Below are 19,495 nucleotides of genomic sequence, written 5' to 3' on the forward strand. Positions count from 1 at the left end.
ACCACTCTTTAGTCACACTTCAAATTATTCTCCCAAATCCATATGCTCATCGGCTTCTTCATTTTCCACTTCTTCATCAATACGATGTTTTTTTGCAGTCGATGTTTCATTCCACTGTGGAGCAGTTGTTTTATTGTTTAGTCTTGATCCGGCTGGCCGTCCTCTCTTTCGATTAGACAGTTTTGCTAGCCTTGCCCTGTTCTCTTCCACAGACAGACATGTTCTGCTGTTATGCCCATCTGCTATTCCACACAAATGGCATCTCTTATTCTTCTTTTTCTCTCCTTTCGCACCTAGTCTCATAATCCTATCTTCTGAATTTTTGATTGTCCGTCCCTTTGGTCTTGCACGATCTGGCATACTCAGATTTATAACATCCACATTAAAATTCAACCTCTGCATAATAATAGACGTTACTATTTAGTATACGCATATTTATATATATTTATACCAATCAGTAAAATCATTTATCAATGCTCACCTTTTTAGCTTCTGAGGATGCAGCAATATGTTCCATTTGTTCATGTGCTACGTGACACGGAGAACTTGTATCACCAACCTCATGTGAAAATCTCATGTTGTCCTCCTTTAAAGCCCAACCCAAATACATCAACATTTACATGCAGCATAAAAATATTTTTTTCATTTTAGACAAATAAACAATATTACTTTAATATGTACCTGGTTACCAGTTGATATTATTGTTAACGCATGTTCACATCCAGTCCTGGTGTTATGCGAATCCTACAAAATATTATTTGCTTATTACATTGATATTATATATTCATTATATACAATACTTCATGCAAGCTTATATATATATATATCTTTTACATACCTTATTATGACATGTAATTGTATTGTCATCTTCCATCCCATCGCCAGCATTATTTTTATTCAACTCTTCTTCCTGGTACAAAATAACATGTTACTATGCATAATTTATGTTACAAATAGTATAACACTAAAACATCTGCAATATTATTACCTTGTCTTCCTCATTATCACTAACATCTGTTGACTCATTACATCCAATATCTGGCTCCAATCGGCTTAGAACGACATCGAGCTCATCCAACACATCCATCGCCTTATCGTACCTGCTTTTGACATACACGCCTGGCGAACTACTTTCATTGTTTTCGTTAACAACATTTTCTGTCTGTATGATTTAGTAACTCCATCCTTCCCCCTGAAGCTCTTATCAATTCTTTCAAACGGAACATCTTTTCTTGATGAGACAGTGTACCTTTGCAATATATACTTTGAAGGTATCTTTTCAACTTGAAGATGCATGAAGGCTCTTAAAAGATGAACACACAATAGACCTGAAAACATGAAAACGAACCATTATTTCAAAAATATACATTAATTTGTACTACAATAATCAAATTCTCTAGTATGCAAATTTTTTATGCTAACCAACATAATACGTACAAACCTATATGTTCCCACTGTTTGCACTCGCATGTATACTCCCCAGCTTCTATGTCTGCTGTTATCTTGAATTGATGTTGTTCCCACACAATTTTATTAGACCGTTTTGTATGTTGTACGATCCATTCATTATCACATCCGTCTGGGTCCTTTAATATTTTGTATGCAGTGGCGTATTTCATTGATTCCTCGAATTTATTCATAACAGCTCTGGTGTATGCTCTAGAGACTCTCACTTCGAACCTATATAATGTATCTGTTGTCCTTGGTGCCTATAACACATTATTATCATAATTAAACAAATTATTTACATAATTGTATGCAAACCGTTATTGCTAACAAGCACGACATACCTTGCTCACCAATGCCTCCTTTGATTCTTTCATTTTCCTGTTGTGCAACATTTTCATCATTTGTTTAGCGAACTCATGCAGTGGGGTGTTCACATCTACATGTGATTGCTTCACTAATCTGTTCATGCTCTCACTTCGTTGTGTAGATACCATTACCCCACAGAAGTCATTTTTAAAAAATGCAGGTATCCATTCTTTTCTTATTTCATATAATTTGCGTAGAGTTATATCTTCATGAAGATTGAACTCATCTAGCATCATTTCCCAGGCACATTCAAACTCATGAGGAGTTAATGGATGATGTATAATAGACTGGAATGTTGTTTTAAAATCCTTAACAGCAAACCTGGCATATATCTCATTCAGGAATGGCATAAATCTGTTCTGTACATGCCATAAGCACAGTCTGTGAACTGTTTTTGGAAATACAGTTCTCAGAGCAATTGGCATTGCAGGATCTTGATCTGTAATTGTTCACAGATTATTCAGTTATTTTCACAATAAATTAATTCATTGTTTTGCATAACAAATTTATATATCACATACCTGTAAGCATAACTCTTGGACCCTCGCATCCCATACATGTTTTGAATGAATTGAAAGCCCATTCAAAAGTATGTACAGTTTCATCTCCCAACAAAACAAATCCAAACACTGTACACTGCAGATAGCTGTTAGCTCCAACAAACATGCCCAGTGGTTTATCATATATATTTGTCTTGTGTGTTGTATCAAATGTCACAGCATCACCATAATCTGCGTATTCCCCCTGCATACTTGCGTGTGACCAAAAAATACTAACTATTTTCCCATCATCGTCTAGCTGGAAATCACAAAAAAATTGTGGATTCTGTTTTTTGCATTCTCTAAAGAAAGCCAAAAGTTTGGCTACATCATTTGAGCAATTTTCTCTTCTCCTGGCTGCCCTCCTACGTTTGTTTGCACAAAAAATTGTTACACACACATTTACTATAGTAATATTCCTGGCTATTGATATATACACATGTAACAAAAAAGTATTGCTTACATGTTTTTCAGATCTTGAGCAGTTACCGGTACGTTCTCCGGCCCATCATGCATTTCTGATATGAAATCAACTATGCAATGCTGCGGCACTCAGCTATCATGCATTGCATCCACAAAATTTATGAACTCAGCATCCCTAAATTTGTTGCAACGTAAATGTTGTTTCTCTGCTTCGTCAGTTATGAACTCATGGTTATGCTCCAAGTTTACCAGTTCAATTTTTGTAGCTACAACCATTTTGTTTTCATCATCATATATTTTTTTAAATTTTATTCCAGCTTTGCATTGTGTACGCCCCGATGATCTATTCCTCATCCTAGGTGTATCATTTGATTTTGCTGCACTTTTACCTTCACGTGAACAATTTATCCACTTACTGAATGTCTTCTCTCTATATTTCTTCAGTAGAAATCCAACTTCATATGCATACCTTTTATAGAATTTATATGCATCATCAACATCCTTGAAAGTCATCCCTACCGTTGGCACTATAGTTGGATCAATGTTTTTTGTCTGCTATTTCATTGTCATTGTTGTTTGTACCATGGAATATGTTCACAACAATATAATCAATCAATAATCAAATACAGCGATTGGACTTACATGTGAACGCAGTATCTGTGGCGTATCCATCTCCCTGGAGCTAATATTGGACATAGGAGGTCGAACCCTTTGTTCTCCTTCTTCCCCTATGCTCATCTCGGCGATCGCAGGACCCATTAGAGCAGGCGGTGGTGTCACCAGTGAGTTACCACCAACTCCTCCCTCTGTCTCTGGATCAAGACGAACGCCATCTCCTTCCATCGCCGGCGACCCTCCAGAGCCGGCCATCTCCAACTCCGATTAGTTATGCAGCCTCAGTGGTCTTTTTTTCCGAATGAAAGTAAATCTCGGATACTATAAAAGTAACCGCATCCACGTTTACAGGGTCTCCCCATTATTTTCGAAACGTCCCGATATTATGGCGACGTCTTTGTCAAACTAAAATTCATAATATAAAATTTACGCACAATGACACAACGTTTTACGCCAATCGGTATATAATGTTTATGCATCTATTATGCCGCTTCGGTTTTATGCCATATCTTTCAACATCTTATGCTTCATGTTTTTTTACCTTCCGCACATTACTTACCATGCAAGATCCATAATTTACACGCCCACGTATCCCAGTAATCACGTTTGCATGTGGCATATATTCCCTTTAATTCCGCGCAATTTCCTTACCATTCAAACAACCACGTCACGACGTCGTCTGTCCTGCATGCCTCCTCTCAGCCCCACGTTAAAACACAGGCGCGCCTATTCCATCGGCCAGACCTCGGGAACCGACCTGGACTTCCTTTAATATCCGAAGCCCAGGGCTCCCGTTATACCTGTCCTATATATATATATATATATATATATATATGTATGTCTAGGTTTATTGTTATCAGTTTGAATATGGACACAAAAATAAAGGTCTAAAACGAATAGTATATTGGGACGAAAGAAGAAAGTTTTTTAATGTCTTTTTAATGTGACTTTTTATTTAATGTGAAGATGAGTTTTATATCAAAGTTGTAGTACTCGGTAAAAAATCATTTATTGCTCATCCTCCGGATCTTCTAAAATGGATAGTATATTGGAACGATGAAGCAAGTTTTTTTATTGCGACTTTTTATTTAATGTGGAGGTGAATTTTATATCAAAGTTTTTTTAATGTGACTTTTGCATCACGAGATCTTTCCAATCATTTATTGCTCATCCTCCAGATCTTCTGCTCCTGCTTTCTTTATCATACATTACTATTGAATTGACCTTTATTATCTGTTGCTTAACAACCATTAATAATTGTTGGTCACTTGTTCCTAATTACTATACGCTGTCGAAAACAAGGCAACACAATATTAAAAAGATAATCAACCTTCGTCTTTAACCAGTTATCTCTTCGAAATAACTCCTTCGAAGACGAAGGTTCAGATTTAATCGAGTAAATAATGACTTAGTTGCGTAAATAAGTATATAAGGAATATGGAGAAGTTAAACATGATAACTTATCTTAGATATTTCGATATCACATTTCTAATTTCTTCCCTTTCATATAATGAATTTACAATCGTATCTTCGGTTGTATAGAGTGAGTTACGACTAAGGTGTTCTAGGGAAGAGATTACACAACAATTATCCAGCCCACCAAAAGGTATTTTATGTAGGGCATTGCTCATCTATTTATAAGGAATCATACAACTTCGTACGAAATTGCATTTATGACCACAAGGATTACACACAGGATTTACAAATTATACAAGGGCAACATTGTCTTTTGCTTTCAGCATTCAAGATGTCACCTTCTCCTTACATCGTCTCCCTGTATTGTTATGACAAAGCTAGCTTCGTCGCCCCTTCATCGTTCTGCATCAAAGGTGTTCTGGTACCGAAACTCCTGCAATACTTGATAACATGTTGATATCCAATAGTTAAACGTGTTTTTGAGGACCTTCGACATACGAAGGCCCCCCAACAATAATAGTGTGGTTTTTTTAAATGAACAATAGTGCTAGTTTGTGACTAAGAATTGAGAGTAATAAGTCCAATCTACAGTGATATTAAGGTCATCACTATCACTTACGGCCATGAATCGGCGATGATTGGCTTCTACCGTCTTTGATTGCATCACTATTGGTTCTAGACATGGTCTAAATGTGATAGATTGTAGGGAAAATTTGATAGCCTTTTGATTTAATATTTAGCGAAGATGGATTTTATATCAAAGTTGTAGTACTCGATGGGATCTAACACTTTATATTGGACAACGTTTCAGTTGAAATTACTTTGGTGCCGAAAATTTTGATACACAAGATTTTATAGAGTTAATATAAGAGTTCCATGTGCTGTATAATCACAAGTAAATGTGTAGTGGTAAGAAAAGATCTTAGATTAATAGATCAAAATAAAAAGTTGTAGGTCTTGAGGAATTACGCAACATTATAGTTTACTTTTCTTTATTTGAAGTTATTTTGATACTAAAATATTTAATTCACAAAATTTTATAGAGTTAATACCAAAGGAATCTATATTATTTATAGGAACTAGTGACTACACAAGTGTGTGGTGGTATCAAATGATCTTGGATGTTGAAATAATAATCTAAAAGTTACAGATCTCGAAAAGCTATGCAACTTTGTTGCTAATAACTTTTTATTTGAAATCATCTATCCGATAATTCTGTTTGAATTACCCATTTTTAAATTTCGAATTTTAAAGAAAAAACAGTCTCCGTTTTAGAAATAATCAAAAAAAGTTATGTAACGTCGTAGTTAAAATCTCATTGTTTGAAATCGCCTATCAAAGTAAAATTAAATTTGAATTTTCTCACATTTGAATTATATTTAAAACTAATTTTTTGAATGACCTCAAATAAAAAGTGACCAAAATAAAAGTTGTATATCTTAAAAGATTATAAAACTTGTAGTTGGAAATATTTTTTGTTTGAATTTATTTAAGGGTCCTCAATACTTATTTTAAAACTTGATAAATATAAAATGGCTAAGATGAATATCGTAAATATAAATTGGATTTTGGGTAGAGTGATCAGGGGAGTAACGTGAGGCCTTGAGTTAAGAATGTCGGTTGTCACCGAAAGGGCGTTTTTTATGCGAAAATCGGGTGACTTTGAGGCGTGTTGTTTCTCTCCTAGATTATATAGGTTGAATTAGGACTGGAAAAAAAGCTCGAGCTCGACAAGCTGGCTCGGGCTCGCAGCAACTCGGCTCGACTCGGACCGGCTCGACGCTCAGAACGAGCCTGTTTTTGTGGTTCGTGAAAAGAGCGAGCCAGCTCGGCTCGGTGCAGCTCGCGAGCTGGCTCGACCAAACAACAATTTGTTACATAAAATCTTAGTTAGCATATAATATTAGTACCAAGTAGACAATAATTTATGTTATTTGAGATTACTATAAAAATAATTTATTTTCTATATTATATTAGTGATATATCTATTTTATTAATTTAAAATATGTTACTTACAATATTTTTAAGATTTTATATTATAATTTAGGAAAATTTGGATCCATATCATTAAAAGATCACCACTTTGGATCCATACCATTACTATCTTACTTACATGTGGGTCCACATGAGTCAATGACATGTGGGGTCCATGATATATATCTAAAGTTTGGATCTTTTAATGGTATAGATCCAATTGTTCCTATAATTTAGAGAGTAGATTTACATTTATGGCTAGGCTCGTTGGCTCGGCGAGCCGGCTCGCGAGCCCGGAGCGAGCCGAGCCGGTTTTCCGAGCTCGCCAGATGGGCGAGCCGAGCCGAGCTCGGCTCGTTACGTGAGCGAGCCGCAGCGAGTCGAGCCGGCTCGTTTCCACCCCTAGGTTGAATTATAGTGGAAGAATAAAATAATAAAATATTATTTTGAAACCACAAATAAGTTAAAATAATTTAGCATTAGATAGCTTATTTTAGATTATTTATTATCCTAAATTAGTATTTTATCTTTCTACTTTTTCACTGTAATCTAACTTATATAATACAGGAGAAAAAATAAACATGACCTTGAGATTTACGACCGTGGTACTGGCTAGTGGGGTCCTTCTCGGAGTTGAAAATAATGTTTTCCTGATTTTATTTAAGGGTACTGGCCAGTAGGGAACAAAATCCAGGCCTTTCAATCCCGCGACACACAGACGACCTGCTTGCCAACATTTTTACCGCTGAACAGACCGACGAAGGAAGCCGGCCCACTCTCCAGCCCAACGCTCATGTCTTCCACATACACGATCTTCCCGTCTCTGTAATGCCTGGTGATGTCATCGACGAACTGCGGGAACAGGTGCACGTAATCGCTCTGGATGAACCCCTTCATCTCTATCCTCTTGCTTATCAAGGAGAACAGGTTGTGGATTCCGGCAGGAGCAGTCACCCCGTGCTGGGAAACCATGCCACATACCGCAATGCGGCCATGTACTCGCATGTTGAGTAGTACAGCATCAAGCATCGGCCCGCCTACGTTCTCGAAGTAGATGTCTATGCCTTCAGGGAAGTGCCTGCATATAAAAACATGCATTTTTACATGAAGGTCGCAGCATAATATTGTGATCTGAATGGATTATTTGTCGACTTTACTTGACACATGACTGAAAAATATGCGTAAGTAAAGATTACGTCGATAGTTCCACTATTTTAGCAATAAGGATAAAATGCCCCATATTATGTTCAGGAATACTAGTATGTTCGTCCTAGGTACATGAATATTTTCCTATTATCAGATGGTTGTATAAGGTCATGGTCATTAGAGATCTCCAACAGTGACTTATCTCAGTGCCCGAAATTAAATTATAGTGCTTAAGCTATAAAAAACTACTCCAATAACGTCCTATTTTACAAAAACAAATATCAAAAAATATAGGTCATGTCCTGAAGTGTCACAAATATACCGCAACATATTTGGTTTACCCATATCTAGATCTAAAGGAACGGACACTTCACAAAGGTTTCATTTCCAAACGAACGGAGTAGCTTAACATATTTTGTTAATCACTTGAGTTGGGGGGCTTTACTGTTGGAGCGTATTTTTTTGGTGTCCTAAATTCTATAAAATATATCTATTTTAATTTTTAGGGCACTTTATAGGGCATCTCGTTGGAGATACTCTTAGCTCACAAAAAGATTTATAATCCACCAAAAGGTTCGCCCTTTTCAGTATTATCCTAGTTTGTTTCATCAATTTTTCATGCAAGCTAAATTAGGTTAATTAGTATGATCTTCCCTGAAGAAAATCTGACCTTTTCAGGGCAGCAGTCAAGTCAGGCTCTTCCTTATAATTGAAAGCCGCATCAAATCCGAATTTTTCCTTTAAGAGCTCAACCTGAAACATATTGCGGACACTGGATGATACAACTACATCTATATAGACAACACGTGCAGGTAAGGCGCATGGATGAAGAACTGGTATGAGTTACTACCTTCTGATCTGTCCCAGCGCTTCCAACAACATAGCAACCATGGAGCTTCGCAAGTTGACCAACAATTTGCCCAACTGCTCCCGATGCAGCAGAAACAAAAACAAACTCCCCTTTCTTTGGTGAACAGATCTCATAGAATCCAACATAAGCTGTAAAGCCAGGCATGCCTATACATGGAGAAAGCACGTAATTAATAAGAGACATAAGCTTGGTGGGTTAAACAATAACTAGCATAGCGAGAAATGTCATTTTCACTCCAGTATCTGTCAATCAAGGGCACGGTTTCCCGTTTCTTTCAATGACACAACCCCGAACCATTTTCTGTATCTGTTTCTGTATCTTGTCACAGCATTATTACGTCTACAAGGTGCGAGGGGCACTGAATTATTTGATTATATCCTTTTCTTGTCCCTTATATGCAATAAATAAATTTGTTCAGCCAAGGTTTGTCTTTGCAACAACAACAACATAAATAAGTTCATGCACTTGCTGCTGCTCAACATCGTATCTTGTTTTGGTACTTTGGTAGTCCACAACATCTGCGTTTTCTATGATTTAGAATACAGCTGAATTTTTTTTTGAAACAAAAGACATAAGGAGGAACTAACCAAGAAGGCCCAGATGATAGGAGAGTGGTATGTCGCTTTGCTGGATCTTCCTGAGCTGTTCAGGCTTGGTGATCAGACTGTAGTCCTCCCATCCAGTCATCCCGGAAACAACGTCACCAGCACTGAATCCTGGATGAGTGGAGTCGACCACCCTCCCCACGCCAAACCCTTCAATAGGCTTCACAGATCAAGGAATTGCTCAATCAGCGCACGAATCGCCCACCCGACTTTGCAGCCTGCAGCTTCAGCAGCTAACCAAAAGAGCCCAAGCGGGCAAGCTCCCCCAAAAAAATGAAAAGGTAAACGAGGGAAGCTCACTGATCCAGGTTTGAAGGGCGGGATGTAGGAGTTGCGGAAGTCCCGCATCCTGCCGCGCATGTAAGGGTCGCAGGATAGGTAGAGGTTCTTCACCAGCACCGCGGGGCCGCCGCCGCCCTCGGGGACGCGCAGCTCCACGGCGCCGCCGTCGACGAGCTCCATGTCTTCCTCCCTGGGCGCGCGGTCGATGTACCCGCGCAGCACCACCTTCCTGTTCCTCGCCACTGCCTGCCGCTCTCGCTCCATGCCGCTGTCGCCGCCCGCCCGGGAGCACGTCGGTTTCGCCTTTCGCCCGCCAAGTTCTTCTGCCGGGACCTTCCTGTGCGGATCAAGAAGGATTTTGTGCAAGCGCAGGGGGTAGGTAGGTGTGCGCGCGTGCGCGGAGCGCGTTGGAACAGGCGGACAGCGGGACTGCGGGAGAGACGGCCCGCGCCTTGGATTCCAGTTGGAGCCTTGGAGGCCACCCACGTCCCACGGCACGTTCGTGCAGGACGGCTGCGGTGCGACTGTGAGCTGAGGGGACCCCGTAGGCTCTGCTCTAGGCTGATTGTCAGGCAGGCTGCTTGTTGTTGTCCATGTCACCATGTGTGTTGCCTTCTTTCTACCACGATTAGGCTGCCCGCAGTCGCGGACTGTGAAGCCAACTCTAAAAATTTACAGTGAAGTGGATGGCTGCAGCGATTGACTGGATGGCATATTCTATTTTAGGCTATCCGCAGCGATTCTCTCTAAATTTTTCCCCCTATATCACTTTTTTGCGTCACATCATCAACATTTCATCCCCTATTTTTTCATCTCTCGCAGCGGTTCCCCCTAAATACTCCCCCTATAACCCACTACAACTATAAAATATTATTTTTTACACCTATTTATTATCCAACATCATTTTTTTCTAACTACCAAACTTCAACTTGCACTGTCACGTCGCTGTGCATGCAGAGAAGGGGGCCGGCGTCCTCACGCTATATCTGGTGGGTACCTGTAGACTCCTCTAGTACTGTAGCTGGTAGGGGTGTATATAGAGGCTACCGATGCAGCACATAGAGTAACATTGGCGCCGCTAACCGAGGGGAGGGGGAGGTGAAGCGGGAGGCGGTGCAGATAGTCTTAGCGTTTGCTGCCCGCAACTCACTGTGACGCTGTGTAGAGCATGGGTGGTGAGGCCCACGGTGGGTTTGCTGCAGACGCAAAGGAGATGGGTGGTGGGCCCACAGTGGGTATTTTTTATAAAAAAATATGGTAGTTTGTATAGGGTTGAGATATAGAGTAGTTGTGGATGCGGAAGTTTGGCTACTGTATTTTAAAATATTGATGACTAGAATAGAATATTCCTTTTAGAGTAAAAATTTAGAGTAGAATGAGTGCGGATAATCTTAGTCCATCTCATCTAGTGGCGGAGCTCCATAAAAATAACACCCTGAGCCATTCTACAAATATAACGATGTACTACTTATCTTTTAATTTTTCGCACTTTAGGGGTAGAAACATTTAAAACAATTCAGTGGAACTGTGACAGATAGGAAAAGAGAATCAGACATTCGGAAACAATTACTCATAGTAGAGGAGAATCACGGACACATGGCAGCAGGCAGTCAACACTCAGCACACATCGCTCGCCGCTCAGGTGGTCGCTGCCCATTGGCCTGGGAGGCGCTCCACCCTCAACTATGAATAAGAAAAGGAAGTGAATCGGATTGAGCAAGTTGTATAGTTTATGAGAAGATGTAATGCCAGGGGCGGATTTGGGTGAATAGGGTCGCAGGGACGCCGGAGGCAGGCTGGCGGAGGTGGAGGTCGGACTGGCGGTGGCGGATGCCTGAGTCAGAGCCCGCCCGACCGACTCGGAAGTTGCTGCCTTGTGCCCTTGCCGGATTCGTAGAGTCTGAAGGCGTGGAGAGCGATAGAGGGTTGAATGGAGGCGGCGCGCCGCTGGAAACATAGGAAACGCAGCCGTGCAGGTTTACAAAATAATTGGAAGATGCGACTGAGGGAGGCTGCTAGCGCATGGCTCAATCAGTGTAAGCAGGAGGTCTTTTAGACCATATTTTTTAGCTGAAATGTATTTTAGGTAAGATTTTTTGGTTGAAAAAGACCTATATACAAGAGTATTTTTGGGCTACGCCCCGAGCCACGGCCTAGGTGGCCCGGAGCCCAAATCCGCCCCTGATCTCATCTATTTCAGCTATTATTACTACGATCTCTCAGTTTATCTTTCTAAATTATGAAACATACCTTACTAAATTAGAAAACCGAACTTTTAGACTCCACAAACTTTTGAAAGCAAAACGAATTAGAGAAAATCCCTTCAATACCATCCAAAATTATACCAATCCCTTCAATGCCATCAAAATTTATAACTTTCCTTCAATGCCATCAAATTTAAATTTTAATCCCTTGAATGCCATTACTGTTAGTTTGGAGCTAACGCCGTTAGTTCAATTTAAAGTCAGTCTCTCTAATACCATTAAAATCTATATTGATCCCTTCAATGCCACTCGAAATTGGTTCGATCTATTTGGGGTTTAAAAATTTCAGAATAAAAAAATATGGATCAGAATTTTAAAATTCCACGATTTTTAAAAACTTAAGTACATGTTTTTTGTAAACCCCAAAAATTACTCTGCTATATCACTTCGGTTTATTTGATTCCAAATATTTTTTCAAACTAACAACAAACACTAATGATAACAAGGGAGCTAAATTTTAAAAATCAATGTGATATATTCGCGTTTCAAAAAAATGGGTTCTAAAAATGTGGATTGAAGTTCTACAAATATTTAAATAATTTTTAAAAATTCTATCATATATTTTCATATTTTTTTCAAAATTATTAGGAAGCAAATAGATCGAATTAGTATATCGAAGTAATTTTGGAGTTTTAAAAAGTATGGACTAAAATTTTTAAAAATCGTGGAATTTTAAAATTTTGATCTATATTTTTTTATTCTGGAATTTTTAAATTCCAAATAGATCGATCAACTTCTAGTGGCATTGAAAGGATCAATATAGATTTTAATGGCATTGGAGAGATTGACTTTAAATTGAACTAACGACGTTAGCTCAAACTAACGGTAATGGTATTTAAGGGATTAAAATTTAAATTTAATGGCATTGAAGGAAAGCTATAAGTTTGGATGACATTGAAGAGATTAGTATAAGTTTGGATGGCATTGAAGGGATTTTCTCAAAGAATTAAGTCTTTAAACGACACAGATTAAACTTTGTCCGATAGTTGAGGATATCGTATGCACTTTCCTTTTTCCCTTTCCCGGTATGGAACGATGTTGTAGGCCCAAAGTGCACGGTGTGGCTCGGTGTTGGCCCGCTGGATAGAGTTGGCCTTGGCAAGGATAGTGTTGGGCCTTCTTATATTCCAAGGCGAACAATCATATTATGAGCCGGAATGTAAGTTCAATGAAACGGTTTTAAAATAACAGAATATAATAATGTCGTTTTCAAATAGAAAGCAAATATATGTTCCACGATAAGACGTATGTTCAATAATTTATAAAATTATGCAATTTCTCCTCCTATAATATAATGCAAGAGTTTCTAAACTTATGCACAAATGGGGGGTTGAAATCATGGTTGTTGCTCCAAAACCACATTCCTACACTTCTAGAGCCAAGAGAACTCATATTTTTTGTGTTTTATATTCTATATGAAAGTATAATATAGATAATTTTATGAAAATATGGAAAAAATTAAAACAGATCGTATGAAGACTAACCCACCATGTCGTGCCTAAGGCATATGCACGACACGGTGGTCGGGTCGGGCCAGCACAGACCCGGTGGACAACAGGCCAGGACATGCTCGTGTCGGGCTAAACCTTGCTAGGTCACACGAGGATTTCACCACCGTACTCGCAAGTCGCTCGGAACTTTTGTCTGCTTACTGTGGTGGCGGCAAGGCGGAGAGTGGAGGGGTAAGGGACAACGACGACTAGGGTTTGGTGTCGTTCAAGCCACCTCACGGGAGACGACATGAGTATTGAAATTGTGGTTTCTCACTTGGTATATGAAATGCATTTATATAAGTTACATGGTAGACCTGTTGAGATCGAAGTTAACAAACCAATTTAAATAGAGCACAAATCATTGTAGAAGTTTAGAGCGTGTTTGAACAACCATTACATTCAAACAAGGTCTACTTATGTAATATATAGAAATCGTAGTAGTGCACAGTCAACTAGCAGTAGAGATCAGATGTATGTATGTATCAATAGAAATCAGAAGTATGTAAAGTCACCTTTATTTGTGGGTGATGGACGGAACACTAGACAAAAAGAATATAACTAGTACTAAGTACCTTATTTTGACCATATAAATTAGTTGAAATTACACATGTTTCTAAAGGATCTTGAAAAAATAGGTTTGCTATCTTTTACGATGTTTTCAACTTAGTTTGGTGTTAGTATTACGTTGTGCTCCTAGGGCTTACATTGTGTTCCTAGGGCTATAGATGGTCGCTGACGGTCCTTTGCCGAACGTCGACGTTCGTAAGTGTTTGACACTCGGGAAAGCGGTCTTTGCCGAATGTCTAACTGTGCCAAGTACCCGACAAAAAGCACTTGATAAAGCGTCGAGCACTCGTCAAAGAGCCAGATTACGGTATTATGTGCATAACTTGTACCTAGACCAGAATAAAATAAAAATTATTTAAAAAACTTGCTCATACAATAATCGTGCTGCGAAAAAGGCGAAGGGTTAAAGAAAAGAACCAACAGATATCGACTATATAACCATCTACTGTCAGAAGAAGCTCGTAATGTTCTCCTAGTCTAAGCAGTAAGCACTCCCCACATACTCCGTACATAATACACTCGACATATGCATCTATATACACGTGACAACGCATGCAGCTAACTGCTGCGTCCGGCCGGCAATGTAAGTTGCAAGGTCGATCGTCTGATCAGAGGCAGCTCGGCGGCAGCACGAGGCCGAGCGCGGTCCCCTGCACGTTCCGGCAGTAGGACTTGGCGGCGGCCCGGTTCTGGTACGTCAGCGCCACGTCCTGCAGGCTGATGCCACTGCAGGGGTAGCTCCGGCTGCAGTCGAAGTTGACGGCCACCGGCGTGGCCGACGAGCCCCGGATGCCCACGTACCGCACGTCGCTGATCCTGATGCTGGAGCTCCGGCCGGCGCCGGGGCAGCCGCTGCTGGTGGGGCAGTAGTTCTGGTCGATGATGATGGGGTTGTCCACGCCGGACATGGTGGAGTCGGCGAAGGTGACGCCCGTGACGAAGCCGCGCTTGGAGCCGCCCCACGTCTTGATCCGCAGCCCGTTCATGGTGCCGGTGAACCACGTCGTCTTCACCGTCACGTTCTGCACCGCCTCCACCTCCGTGCCCTGCTGCTTGCCCAGGCTCCCGATGCTAGTTGAAAGATCGATTTCGTTAGTGGATACTATGCGAACTAGAGTATGGAAAGCGGGCCCAGGTCAGGTCCGTTTCCACTATAGATGGCCAAAAAGCACGAGGCCCGTGAGCCCGGCACGAAGCCCGCTTTTTGGGCCCGGTCCGAGCCCGGCACGGTAGAATAAGCGGGCGGGCTTGGACAGGAAACTAGGCACGGCGGGCTAGCCCGGCACGGCCCGTTTACCTCTAAGCCCGTTAAGCCCGTTTTTTTTACACTAAAACGTGCTTACCGGCCCGTTTAGCCCGCTTTTTGGCCCGTTTTTCGTGCTAAACGGGCCGGCCCGGCCCGTTTAGGCCCGCTGCGGGCCGGGCTTGGACAGAAACTTAAGCCCGCTGGCTCAGCAGGCCCGGCCCGGTTTTGGCCGGGCTTCACCGGGCCCGGGCCGGGCCGGGCCGGGCCGGCCCGTTTGGCCATCTCTAGTTTCCACTCGTCTGATCTGACTTGAAGATCTTTCAACTTTCGACTTTCGAGGCTGTTTCAGTCAAACCAGTTTATGGATTGATTTCCATAAAACCAGCTCGAACTTCCATTCCTACGCTTTGATTTTCCTCGATTTAATTCCTAACGTGGGGGCATTTCCGCCCTCATTCATGCAGACAAAATCACCGCGCATCACGCACTGATCCACCACCGAGACGACGGCGCACGTACCTGATGCCGTGGCCGGGGCCGCAGGCGACGCGCTCGATCCAGAGGTGAGAGTTGCCGGGGCCGATGGAGATGCAGTCGTCGCCGGTGCTGATCCTGGCGTCGTACACCGACACGTGGGTGGACATGTGCAGGTGGATGCCGTCGGTGTTGGGGCTGTCCGCCGGCGCCTCCACCGTCACCCCGCGCACCGTCACGCCGTGGCACTGCAGCACCACCACGTGGAACAGCTCGCTGTCCACCGACCGGAGCCCGGCCACCACCACGTCCTTGGAGTTGGCGATCGTCAGAGTCTGCACGCGCTCAACCAAGCAAGAAAGTGCGGCGAGCCAAGTTAGGCGCATGCATTATCAGCTTGTTTGCGTTATCGTCAGGTTTCGACGGCGGCGACGTACGGACGTGGGGGTCGGACAGTCGCGCTGCCCGCGCTGTCTGCAGGCCCAGAGTGCCCTGCCGCGGCCGTCCAGCGTGCCGCCGCCGGCGACGACGAGGCCGTCCATGTTCTCGAACGTGATCCACCTCCCCGACGAGCCGCGCGCGCCGTAGGCCGCGGGGGCGACGACCGTGCCGGCGACGGCGAACGTCACGGCGCGGGTGTGGCACGGGCCGGTGAACGTGGCGCTCCGCACCAGGTACCTCCCTGGCGGCACGTACACGGCGGCCGGGAGGGGCGAGCGGCAGGCGTCCGCCCACGCGCGGAGGAAGGGCCCCGCCGCGTCCGTCACGCCGTCGGGGCGCGCGCCGTAGCGCAGCACGTTGTAGACCGCGCCGCCGGCCGGGGCGGGAAGGAACAGGACGGCGGCGTGTAGGTGCACGAGCAGGCTCAGGACGGGCTTGGGCATGGCCATGACAATGTGTGTGTGTGTTCCCGGGCTCCGGATGTGCACGACGAGATGTGGTTCAGCTGGCTTACAGGTGATAATTAGGTATGTGTTCGACGATGTGCTAGCTTTGTACACGTGTATTTATAGTGGTGGCGTCCACGGCCGGCGCTGGTTAACATGGGGGTAGTAGCATACCATTTGGGAATGATGAATCAGAGTGGGCGAACAAGAGTTTGTGAGCGTGCATCTTCTAGAAAAATAAAGATGGATAGGAGACAATTTGATAGAGTAAAGTGCACCAGCGTCTTTAAGTGTGTGGCACCGTGTTATTCCGGTCCGTAAACTCTAACGCCTTGTTTGTTTGTGTCAGATTGCACCCGGGATCGTTCCAGCTAATCAGAGTTTATATAAATTAGAGAAACAATCTAGTTAGGAATCGTTCCGACCCACCAATCCGTAACAGCCGAACACCGCCTAAATTGCTCATTTACTACTGTGTTATTGTAGCTCCAACAAGAGCCCTAAAAAATAAAATAGGACCACATTTAAAATATTTAGGGTCTCAAATGATTCTTTTACTCCAATAGTTAGTTCTTAAATAATACCACTTAGAAAAAAATTCTTGTTATTAGAAAATAAATAGTTGTAAATTAAGAAGAAACAAAGATATGGTTCCGATATAAGGGGTACTATATTTAGAATTCAAGAGACCGAACTCTATAATTTAATGATTTTTTTATCAAATAGGGTCACTGTTGGAGGGTATTTATAGTCTCAAGCCCTATATTTCAAAATACAATCTTGTTTTTGTTATCTTTACTACTCTATAAGGAGCTAGCGAGGGCGTCCACCGCTTGACCATGCCCCCGCCCGGAAGTCGCGCAAGCCCCGCTGTCGCCTGCCCCCGGAAATTTCGCCCGCACCATGCCCCCAATCTTCGATGCCTCCGACCGCCTCCCCCGCCGTGACAGCCGTCCTCTTACTCTGTGTCTCCGTCGATCCATCGTCTGTGTCCCCCTTCCTCCTTGCGTCTCCCTCTCACCCTCTATCGCCCAAAAGCTCTATCCCGTCACCAGAGACTTGGCACAGGCCCGTCGACTAACACATCGCCGTCCTCACGCCGTGGGGGGGGGGGGGGGGGTGACTGGACACGATGCTCCCCACCCGCACCAACACCACGCAAGCCTCGCCCTCGATCCAGGCCGTCGTAGGTGTCCTCGACGCCACCCTTCCGGCTCGCCGGTGGTTGATTCCTCTTCTCCTTCCTCAGGTATGTTCGAATCATCAGAGAAGGCATGGGTCTGAGCCCCTAGATCTACATGTATAAGTTCAGAGAACTATGATATGTACCACAGCCTCCGTCAACTGGGGTGCGCGATCGATTGATTTCTGATCGAGCCGCAAACGAGGCAGGTAGAACCGTAGAAGCCCGACGCCAACGCAGACGCAGATGGTGATGGGAGCGACGGTTCGCGCGGCGGCTGCAGACGCCATGGTGACGTTCTTGTGGGTGTTGTGCGCCTCCGCGCTCGATGTCTCCACAACAGCTGCGGAGACGGTGTGCCTGTCTCCATGGACGTCGTAGTGCTCGACGCCTTCTCCGGCGCGCCACGCCACCAGCTCCGCCCGGCAGCCTGGTGCAGATCCACGCGCTTCGCATCCCAGGCGTGCCGCGCCACCGCCCCATTCGCCCGCGCCGACTGGCAGGCCGCCTGCGCCATCCACGCCAGCAACAGCACGGGCGGCGGCGGCCACGATGCCAGCAGCAACACGCAGCCAACGCCGCGGGTCAACAGTGGTACGCCATGCCTCCGTCTCCGCAGATCTCGCCTGCTCTGCCCCCGCCCGCGATAGTCTGTACCTCGCGCCCAGCTTCGGCGCCGCCGTTCAGTGCCGAGATCGTCGCCCCACCTCTCCACGTGCACCGTCGCTTTCACCCTCTCCCCGACCTTTTCCTTCTCCTTCATTGACCCGCCCTCCTACGACAACGCCATCGACGCCGTCTCATCCCTATGCTCTGCCTTACTTCGTCACACTCGCAGACTGCCTCATCAAGGCCTTCCGGGGCCATATCGTGTTGCCGCTCCCGGACAAGAACACCGTCGAGAGCCAGGTCGGCGGCGAGGGTGTCGGGTGGAGAGCGGAGGACGAGGGAGATCATGTGGGGCAGCCACGACGACGGCATGAGCAGGCCAACCATGGCGACAACATGGGTGGGGCTGCCTGATTCCAGCCAGGAGTGTGGTTTGTGCTCGTGGACGTTGGTCTGATTCCGGCCCTCTGTTCTGGTCCCTTCTATCCCCAATCCCCTTCCTAGTGTTGTTCGCCACACGCTCTTAGGCGCTAAGGATTGACTGGTTCTGAGGTCTGTATGCGAGCATTCACTTTACATTTTGAGTAGAATATCCTCACGTCCCTAGATACGAATTTATGTTGCTAAATCGCGTTGATATCTCCAACTTTTATAAGTTGCTAAATGGGTCAATTGGTTTAATACACTGTTGAATTGCCTTAGCACACATGGTAAATAATCCATTTCTTCATTACCTATAGTCTATTGTTGGTAAGTGCAATAATAGGGCTACATCCTGTAACTGAATCATGGAGCAGGAAACGACTTGCCCACTCTCTAGGAGCTCACATTCTAACTTACTACTTATGAAAATATTTGTTGATACTGAGACAACGGTTGCTCCTATCAGTCCTATGCGACATACACCACATGGAAATATAAATGTTATGGAGCCATACTTTTGCTCATTGGAGTATAAATGTCTTGACATGCTGAACTTTGTGCCATTTGTTCATAATAATGAAATTAGCACTGGCTATAAATTTTGGTGATTGAAATTTGTGAACAAGTTTTTTAGACTCCAGACCGATAAGCCCTGCTTTATGG

General features: G+C 43.7%; 2 protein-coding genes and 1 long non-coding RNA gene across 3 annotated transcripts; all 3 read right to left on the minus strand.

The window, feature by feature from the left end:
• Nucleotides 1-699: 699 nt before the first annotated feature.
• Nucleotides 700-1,084, minus strand: LOC103650905 (uncharacterized). The gene is made up of 3 exons (XR_564468.2): nucleotides 989-1,084; nucleotides 839-910; nucleotides 700-744 (listed from the first exon to the last, which is right to left on the minus strand). It is a non-coding gene; the product is annotated as an uncharacterized lncRNA (long non-coding RNA).
• Nucleotides 1,085-7,242: 6,158 nt separating this feature from the next.
• LOC100283189 (uncharacterized) lies at nucleotides 7,243-10,163 on the minus strand. Its single transcript, NM_001156091.2, has 5 exons — nucleotides 9,705-10,163; nucleotides 9,387-9,564; nucleotides 8,779-8,945; nucleotides 8,599-8,681; nucleotides 7,243-7,860 (listed from the first exon to the last, which is right to left on the minus strand). Exons 1-5 carry the CDS (start codon nucleotides 9,948-9,950, stop codon nucleotides 7,482-7,484), a joined length of 1,053 nt encoding a protein of 350 aa, NP_001149563.2. The 5' UTR covers nucleotides 9,951-10,163; the 3' UTR covers nucleotides 7,243-7,481.
• A 4,279-nt stretch (nucleotides 10,164-14,442) lies between these two features.
• On the minus strand, nucleotides 14,443-16,698 carry LOC100273291 (putative alcohol dehydrogenase superfamily protein). Its single transcript, NM_001147732.1, has 3 exons — nucleotides 16,168-16,698; nucleotides 15,776-16,065; nucleotides 14,443-15,081 (listed from the first exon to the last, which is right to left on the minus strand). Exons 1-3 carry the CDS (start codon nucleotides 16,618-16,620, stop codon nucleotides 14,619-14,621), a joined length of 1,206 nt encoding a protein of 401 aa, NP_001141204.1. The 5' UTR covers nucleotides 16,621-16,698; the 3' UTR covers nucleotides 14,443-14,618.
• Between the last annotated feature and the right edge of the window lie 2,797 nt (nucleotides 16,699-19,495).

This window comes from Zea mays, chromosome 3, assembly GCF_902167145.1.
Source record: "Zea mays cultivar B73 chromosome 3, Zm-B73-REFERENCE-NAM-5.0, whole genome shotgun sequence".
Lineage (NCBI taxonomy): Eukaryota > Viridiplantae > Streptophyta > Magnoliopsida > Poales > Poaceae > Zea > Zea mays.

Bases quoted from the DNA above. Each gene is read 5' to 3' on its own strand.
- LOC100283189 (NM_001156091.2), bottom strand. From the start codon at position 9,950: ATGGAGCGAGAGCGGCAGGCAGTGGCGAGGAACAGGAAGGTGGTGCTG. The intron at 9,565-9,704 runs GTGAGCTTCCCT...TGATCTGTGAAG, and splicing joins CGCCCTTCAAACCTGGATCA to CCTATTGAAGGGTTTGGCGT. The intron at 7,861-8,598 runs GTCAGATTTTCT...TTTTATATGCAG, and splicing joins TTGACTGCTGCCCTGAAAAG to GCACTTCCCTGAAGGCATAG.
- LOC100273291 (NM_001147732.1), bottom strand. From the start codon at position 16,620: ATGGCCATGCCCAAGCCCGTCCTGAGCCTGCTCGTGCACCTACACGCC. The intron at 16,066-16,167 runs GTACGTCGCCGC...GAGCGCGTGCAG, and splicing joins ACTGTCCGACCCCCACGTCC to ACTCTGACGATCGCCAACTC. The intron at 15,082-15,775 runs GTACGTGCGCCG...TCTTTCAACTAG, and splicing joins GGCCCCGGCCACGGCATCAG to CATCGGGAGCCTGGGCAAGC.